This window comes from Hesperophylax consimilis, chromosome 8 (genome assembly GCF_061612785.1).
Source record: "Hesperophylax consimilis isolate HC1 chromosome 8, BYU_Hcon_1.0, whole genome shotgun sequence".
NCBI classification, from domain to species: Eukaryota; Metazoa; Arthropoda; class Insecta; order Trichoptera; family Limnephilidae; genus Hesperophylax; species Hesperophylax consimilis.
Window position 1 is genome coordinate 34835019 of NC_142843.1, and position 8782 is coordinate 34843800.

Genomic DNA, 8782 nt, shown 5'->3' on the forward strand with positions numbered 1-8782 from the left:
ATCAACGTTTGATCAAAGTGACAGATTGTAAGATTTGTTAAAACCAATTTTGATTATAAAATTTGACAAAAACAATATAATGGCGTTATGTTCAGCGAAAATCCAAAAACCAAGAGCGTTTTCTCAGAAGTTAAAACTATGTATTTCTACTAAACATAAACAAATCCAAGCAGAATATTATTATTTTTTTGATACTGTAACAACAATGGCAGATGTATACGAAAAGAAAATAGTGCATAAGCGTGGTAATATTATTATAAAAATACTCACCGGAACGCTAAAGTCCGCGAAGCATTCTCACATAAAATCAATTTTGGCTGAAGTGCTCACAGCGGTAGACATTTAATAAACGAATTGATCAATTCTAACAATTTTTCTATTGACCTCCATACGCTCACTTGCGCACATTGTTTACCAAATTTTTATTTTGACGTTCGCACATTTAAGGCTGTCGGAAATGGGAACGGTACTGCAAAGTGCAAAATACGGGAGTCGCTATATGCACAGCGACTAGTCGACAGGGGGCGTGGCCAACATATCCGAGCATACCCGAATGTGTTCCGAGTAAATTGTTTCTCACTGCCTCAGGCAGTCACAGGCAGTCTGCCTGTGATCGTGTGATCAGTGAAACGCGGTGGACGGTGAAAAAAAACGTCAGAAATCAACAGAAATGGCGTCTTTGAGTGCCGGTTTAGACCGTCTTTAGACGTTTCGTTAAGTAATTTCAAAAAGAATTCAGAGACAGGTGTTATCAGTGGATACATTGACAATGAAGTAAATTATGAAGCATGTCTGTGTTCTGTGAACGCGTTGGGGCACTCTTTTTCAACGAGAGACAGTATGAAAAAGAAGTTGGTAGGTAAGTTTTAAACCAAGGCTGCCCAACCTTTTTAACAGTTGGGCGAAATTGAAAATTCCGCGCACCCAAAAACATCATATGTGATTCCCCACAACATTTTTTCGAATTCCATGGGGGGGGGGGGGGGGGGGGTGGCTACAAGATTCCATTTCGGACGCAAAAAATATTATGTCAAAAACCGGTGTATTTTTGTTTAAAAGCTAAGTTCAACAGGTTAGATTTTTTCGTCGCTGATTCTCGTTCTGAGTAGACTAAATAGCGATAAATCGCCTTCGTTGGCAACACTGGTGACCGCGCGCAAGCTGCATTGTTTGTTTTACCGCGGGCCCGCGACATTTTTTCAAATTGGCGGATTTTTTGAAAATGGTTCACGCGGGCCACTTATAATTCGTTCGCGGGCCACATTGTGGCCCGCGGGCCTGGGGTTGGGCAGCCTTGTTCTAAACCTTAGGGCCTAGGTCGTCCCTAAACCTAGGGTAGGCCTTCCCATTTCTTCAGTTCATAAGCAGCTGCTGATATTTACGAGTTATTCGAAATTAACATTTCCAATCTTTCAGATGCAGTATACACGTTCTGCCCGCCTACAGTGGAGTTCTTTGGGATGCCATTTACATTCGGTATGAATGCGTACAGAGAGTGCGCCCAAGGCCCCCGACTACACCGCCCAAATAACAAGAAGAAAAAAAAGTTGAATTGGTATGTTAATACACCCTTGAACCACATCAGCTAGGCCTACTCCCCCTCGTCTTTCAATAGTAGCATTGACAGAGCACCGAGGACTCTCTGGTCCAAGATTAATGTCTATAACCCCAAAATGATCACCGTATCGTCGGTGATGTGTTTAAAATAAAATAAAAAGCGATGGGCCTGGGCCTAGGTAAGCTAGGACTAGATTACACCAGGGGCCTTCCTAATATGGCAGTTGCAGCTCCGTCTCATTTAGATTATCACGACAATCACACCAATCACAATTCATCTTTGTGTGTTAAAAAGTGTGCCGTGGCTCGTAACACATCCTCCTGTCGTGTTAGTCTAAAGAAGACCGTGCTCAAAGTGCCAAATTAATTAAAGCCCCTGCAGCTATATCTCATTTCACAATTTTAATTCATATCACACTGGATTATAACCACACTTGTAATTTTATACTAATGTCAACATTGCATAGGCCCTAACAACTTTTGTAAAAGTTAATCATCTACGTCAAATAAGTTAACAATTTATTTGCCGCACAAATAATAGGCGTCTTATACGTATAAGCCTATTAGACCCTTACCTTGAATTGTTCTTTCAGGCTGATCACCCAAACCATAAGAAGAAGAAAAAGAAAAAAAAAGAATATATCACCATTCTCTGTTCATTTGCTAAAATTTTCGAAAAAATAATTTGTCCAAGTCTGAATTATCATCTCAAAAATCTTATTACTCCAAAACAGCATGGATTTCTCTCCCAGAAATCAACATCCTCCAATTTACTTTGCTATGTCACTACCTTAACCGAAGCTGTCGATAAAGGTCAACAGATAGACAGCATCTACACTGACTTTAGCAAGGCCTTTGATAAGGTAAATCACAGATTATTAATACATAAACTAAAACGCATGGGTGTTCATGGTACCTTGCTAAACTGGTTTCACTCCTATCTAACTGACCGTGAACAAAGAGTAGTATTTGATGGTTATGAGTCAAGAGGATTAGATGTGACGTCTGGAGTACCTCAAGGGTCCCATTTGGGCCCGATCTTGTTCCTTGTTTTTATAAATGACTTGTGCGATGTTATTTTGGATTCTAAAATTTTATTGTTCGCCGATGATTGTAAGATTTTTAAAATTATCCACACATTACTTGATTCAATACTCCTTCAAAATGATATCAACAGAGTTTCTAAGTGGTGCACTGACAATAGAATGTTTCTGAATTCTTTAAAATGTGTCCACATAACTTTTACACGTAAACGCAACTCAATCTCAACTCAATATTTTATCGACGGTACTAAACTCCAGGAAGTCACAACCATTCGGGACCTAGGCGTAATATTTGATAAAAAACTAACTTTCACACCTCATATCGACAGCATTATTTCTAGATCCCTAAAAATGCTAGGATTTATCAAACGAAATAGTAAAAATTTTCAGAATCCCAAATCAAAAATAACGCCATACAATTCCTTCACCCGCAACGTGTTGGAGTACGCAAGTTCTATATGGAGTCCAACCTACAAAGTTCATATTCAGCGAATAGAGCGGGTTCAAAAACATTTTATGTACCACCTAGCCGCTAGCGTATTGTGATAAGCGAGCTCGATCACTTCCCCATTACACCGATAGACTAAATTTCTACAATGTACGCACCCTTGAACAGAGAAGACTAAATATTGATTTAAATTTTCTTTTCAAAATTGTTAATGCTCTAATAAACTGCCCTTTTTTACTCTATCAAATTATGTTCAACGTTCCTAGAATTGGTTCCCGACTTATACATTATATTCCGTTACATATTAAAAAATATAAAACTAAGCTGGGGTATGACTCACCTTTACCAAGAATGTGCCGTTATTTTAACGAGACATATGAAAGTCATCCCATTGATTTGTCAATGTCATCACTGGCCACCTTCAAATCAAACGTAAACAAGACTTAAAGCTACCTATCGTGTTGATCTATAAAATAATTACTATTGCTGTTATGAAATGTATATGTAAGTGTATGTATTTGTGTATACATGTATGCATGTAGGCAGAGATGTGCTTTATTTCAAATAAATCCATTTCAAATGGAAATGCAAAATGCAAAATGGGTATTTTCCATTTTGCATTTTAAATGCTTTTCTAAAAACCATTTTGCATTTTGCATTTTAAATGCTTTTTTAAATGCATTTTCCATTTTAAATGCTTTTTTGCAACATTCTTCCTACTATCTCCACTCATCTTTTTTTCATAAGCCCCAAATATCAGTCTGTCCTCAACCTCGCTATGAGAGATAATTTACATTTGTCAAGTTGCTCCCTGGTAGGAGCCTTGGCAATTGAGTGATACCATTACAAAAACTACTGATTCAAATAGGTACTGAACATTGGGCCATGACGCTGTAATATTAAATGTTAGATAGCAGTTTCTATGTTTTTACGTTGGAAACATTGGTCCCGCGCAATTTTTTTGTGGTTTCATAATCTGTAGTCGTGGTGTTTTTGGATTTACCATCAAGTAATATGTTTGTTCTACATTGATTACATTTGTCCATTATTAAATGACAAAATTGTTTAAAAATTCTATAATAATTTTAATTGTTTGACCTGAGAAACCATTTTGCATTTTCAATGCATTTTGAAAATAGGTATTTTGCATTTTGCATTTAAAATGCTTTTCAAAAACCCATTTTGCATTTTGCATTTTCAAATGGAAAATTTTTGACCCATTTCCATTTTGCATTTCAAATGGTTTTGGGTACCCATTTTGCACATCTCTGCATGTAGGTGCATACATGTACATTATTCTTTACTTATAGTTTTGTGTTCATCAATGTTGTGTTTGTCTGTAATTAGTGATAGTATCAACCAAGTTTAAATTGTGTAATTGAATTTCGAGAGCTTTGATATGAATCACTGTTGACAAACCTAAGAAAAAAAAAAAAAAAAAAAAAAAAATAGTTTTGGACTCCAAGAAGCTTGGTTGTCCCGCAACGATGAGTGTGAAACAAATAAAATATTTTCCAGAATTTCCTGTTCCACCTCAAATTGCAGAAAGAGCAAAAACCAAGGTATGATAGTTTCTTTTCTCTGCTTATCCCTACATGGGCAATCACTTTATAACATTATTTTTATGTTTTCACTATAGTTAGATGCAGTGTTGTGTCAGATACTAAGTATCTAGATACAGATACTTGGCAAAATTTGTAGCTAGATACAGATACAAGATACATTGTAAAATTGTATCTGTATCTAGATACATATACTTTTTAAAAGTAACTCACAGATACTCGGATACTTTTCTTCTTTTTTGGGGGAAAACTTAAAATATATATATTATCGAAAACAGCGATTACTTTAATTTCTTAAAGACGGTAGACGTAAACGCTTGTGATTATTTTACATATTTACACTTGCTTGTTTTATTCGTTGCCCAAAAAGATATTGGCAAATTGGCCTGCAAGCGGTGATACTCGCGAGTACCCGGGTAGCATATTACTACCCGGGTACCCGACGCCCCTTGGATAAATTAAAAATACGTGAACTATGTGTAACTTGATTACTTTGGGTTCTGATGGAAAATTAAAAAAAAAAAAATATTCATTATTTTTATTTTATTTTTTAAATTCATTTTTTTAAATTCATTTTTTAAATTCATTTTTTATATACGGGGGTACCCTGGTACTCGGTTACTCAGGTTAGGACCCATGTATATAAACTGCTATAAAATATTATACACTAGATGGACAAAGGTACCACTAGCTGAATCTGTGTCATGAATCTGTGAGAAAACTTTAAAATTAACTAGAGAAAATCGGTAAAGAAGTTCACTTCTCTTTCACTCTATAAATGCTGGCGTCCCACAGGGATCGGTTCTATATCCGACTTTGTTTTTGTTGCACATCAATGACCTTTTGACATGTGCACCGATTCATTGTTACGCGGATGACAGTACAGTTCATGATAGCTTTTTGTTTGACAAGCCCCCAAAGGGCACACAAACTCCAACGGCTCGGAGGGCTTTGAAGCAGAGAATGGACGGTTATCTCGAGAGTATTTCCTCCTGGGGTAAAAATAATCTCGTCGAATTTAATGTTTCAAAGACCCAATCCTGTCTGATTACGTCTAAAAGGGATCCAAATGATAATCTAGTCTCCTTCAACGGAAGCAATCTTCCGAACAGGCCTTCCATTGATATGCTTGGTGTAACTATAAGTGAGCAGCTCAGGTACGGGAGCTCCATCGAAGCCAGAGTAAAGCTGGCCTCTCAGAATCTGGGCGTACTGTACAGGGCCCGCAGATACTTTAATAGTACACAACTGCTGACCCTGTACAAATCGCAAGTGCGCCCTACTGTCGAATTTGGCAGCCATCTCTGGTCCGGAGCCCCTAAATACCTGAAAAAAACCCTTGACTCTGTGCAAAAACGGGCGGTCCGTTTGATAGATTCCCCAATCTTAACAGACGGACTGCAACTTTAGAGCACAGGCGTCAGGTAGGTATGCTGTCCTTGTTCTATCGGTATTACAATGTAAGATGCTCTGAGGAACTAGCGTCATTGATCCCTTTGGCACCGGTGCGTAGTCGGGATACACGCCAAACGCGCGCCCAACATTTGTACACGGTTGACATTTGTCACATGAGAACGGGTCGCTTCTACGATTCGTTCTTAAGTTCAACAGCTCGGCTGTGGAACGAACTGCCGGCCTCCGTGTTTCCTCCCTCCTACAACATGGGACTCTTCAAGACCCATGTTCACTCCTTCCTCTCCACAAAAAGACCCTCCACACAGCATCCCCAAAGATGACATAGACCCTGAGGGAAATTATTTTCTTCAGGGCCTCCTGTGTGGAGTTAATATAAAAAAAAAACACTTCGAAAATAAAGTATCTGAAAGTATCTGAGGTGTCAGATACTAGTAAAAATGTATCTAGATACAGATACAGTTATAGAAATATAGCTAGATACAGATACACAAAAATGTATCTAGATACTTCACAACACTGGTTAGATGCAAGGTTATACAAATACCGTTTTGGACAACACATATTTGTTTAGAAGGAAATGTGGTGGGAATACGCAACTTCCCATCGCTTACTTAAACCCATTTTCAACATTCGTATCTATTAAATTTGACTGTGCTGCCATGGTAGATGTCAGCACAGTACCATGGCCGGAAATATGATTCCCAGGGCCTCAACACTGCAAAATAGAAGGTGTGAAGCATACTTCCCTGTGCCCTTCAGGAAATCAGATATTTTTTTGTTGAAAATATTATTTTATATTTTTTACTGCCTACCAAACCAATAATTACTGTTTTTGTAGGGTTCTGTTATTTTTATTTATAGTAAAACATTGTGGCTTGTTTTCAGATTCTGAAACAAGTGAAGGCAGCCCTTCAATCCACCAGCCCACCTAAATGTGTGCTACGTTATTACGTCTCGGCAACCGGAGAAGCGAGCCACAACCACAGCAGAGACGCGGCCAAGATGACCCAAGAAATTCATCCTGACCTGATACAGGAGATCAACAGGCTTGTTGAAGCTGGAGTTTCCTCAGTACGAGATGTGTCTCTATTGTTGGAGCAATTTATTAAACATAAATTTCAGGATGGGGCAGAACCTGATCGGCTCAATTAAGGATTTATCTGTCATGTTTTTAAAGGGGTTTGTTCCCTCAATGTTTATATTTCCTTTGTGTGGTGTAATATATTATTTTCCATTAATAAAATAATATCAAATTTTATTTTATTTTTTTATTGGTTTTCAAGCTACAATCCCGTTAAACTGCAATAAAGCAGTTTGTCAACAGGATGTTAATGATCAATTACCTACATACACACATACTATAACTATACAATTAACACACCTAAATTAATATAAACTATCTCTATTTAGTAACCATTGTTTCAGCATATATCTCAATCTGTTTGTAGAATCGCAATTTTTTATATTAATGGGTAACATGTTAAGCATTTTTGGCACGTTAAATTCTAGGGTTCGCCATCCGTATTTATTATTATATTTTGGAACAAGCATTCCTTCATTCTTTGTAAACCTTGTATTATATTCATGTTCCACTTTCTTTTTATAATCAGACTCAGATATATGTTGAATCAATATTTTGTACCATAATAAGGCCTGCACCGGTAATATTGTTAAATTCCGATACAACAATGATATGTTTCGTCTCTGTGAAAAAATATGTTTTTGAGCTAATAACTTAACCATAGAATTTTGTACTGATTGCAGGTGGTTTAAATTAGTTTTACAAGAGTGACCCCAAGTAGTTAAACCATACCGTAAAGTTGATTCTGCGAGTGATAAGTAAATAATTTTTAAAATATTCACCGGAACGAAACATTTCAGTTTGTATATCCTACCCACTATCGCTCTCAGCCGCTTGCAAGTTTTGTTTATTTGTGTATCCCATTTGAAATGACAATCAACAGTCACCCCCAAATAAACGTATTCATTTACCAGTTCAATACTTTCACACATACAGGGCTGTAAAATGTTTTGATGAATACATATAAAGTTATGTGAAATTATTTTAGGCATGATCTGAAATGAAGCATGTGGAGACCGTATGTACATCAATTTAGTTTTCTTGGTATTAATGATTAGACCTGCGTCATGTGACCATTTTATCAGGGACGTAAAGTCATGTTGCATATATTTAATCGCAATGGATAATTGTTCATCGGATATGACAAGAGCAGTGTCGTCAGCATATACAAAGTGTCTTACATATTTAAATATTTTTTTCATTATTGATACAAATATAATATAAAGGGTTGGACCCAAAATCGACCCCTGCGGGACTCCAGCATAGATTTTTTTCCTCCAGCTCATTTTTTCTAATATTTTTGCACAGATATGTCTATTAAATAAATAATTTTTAAACAAATTAAGTAGGTTACCTCTAATTCCAATTGCTTCTAAGATTTTTAATAATTTCTATGGGTCAATTGTATCAAACGCTTTGGAGTTATCTATAAATAGTACTAAAACATGTCTTTTATGGTTTAATTCATTATTAATATAATTTGAAAAATCCTGTAATAAATTCTCTGTGCTTTTTTTCTTTTGAAAGCCATATTGTTTTTGGTCTATAATGCTAAATTTTTCTAAGTAAGTATATGAATCAACGAATTGCCCAACTTCCTTCATTGCTCACTTATCCTTCAACATACTATATGGCATCCAAATTTTCACATAGACTCCAAATAATGCTAGTTTTA

At 36.6% G+C, this 8782-nt stretch overlaps 2 protein-coding genes and 1 long non-coding RNA gene across 5 annotated transcripts in view; 2 read left to right on the plus strand and 1 right to left on the minus strand.

The window, feature by feature from the left end:
• The window catches only part of BTBD9 (BTB (POZ) domain containing 9), a 30724-nt gene extending 30258 nt beyond the window's left edge, over positions 1 to 466 (minus strand). For all 3 annotated transcript variants that reach the window (XM_089634159.1, XM_089634161.1, XM_089634158.1), the window contains exon 1: positions 271 to 466. The gene's annotated coding sequence lies outside the window, so the exon portion shown is untranslated. The remainder of the gene's footprint in view (positions 1 to 270) is intronic.
• A 159-nt stretch (positions 467 to 625) lies between these two features.
• Positions 626 to 2481, plus strand: LOC149421927 (uncharacterized). The gene is made up of 3 exons (XR_016302517.1): positions 626 to 859; positions 1417 to 1555; positions 2151 to 2481. It is a non-coding gene; the product is annotated as an uncharacterized LOC149421927 (long non-coding RNA).
• Positions 2482 to 4268: 1787 nt separating this feature from the next.
• LOC149421928 (uncharacterized) lies at positions 4269 to 8386 on the plus strand. The gene is made up of 2 exons (XM_089634609.1): positions 4269 to 4610; positions 6912 to 8386. The coding sequence occupies exons 1-2, from the start codon at positions 4536 to 4538 to the stop codon at positions 7176 to 7178; spliced, it is 342 nt and encodes a 113-aa protein (XP_089490735.1). The 5' UTR covers positions 4269 to 4535; the 3' UTR covers positions 7179 to 8386.
• Positions 8387 to 8782: the final 396 nt, after the last annotated feature.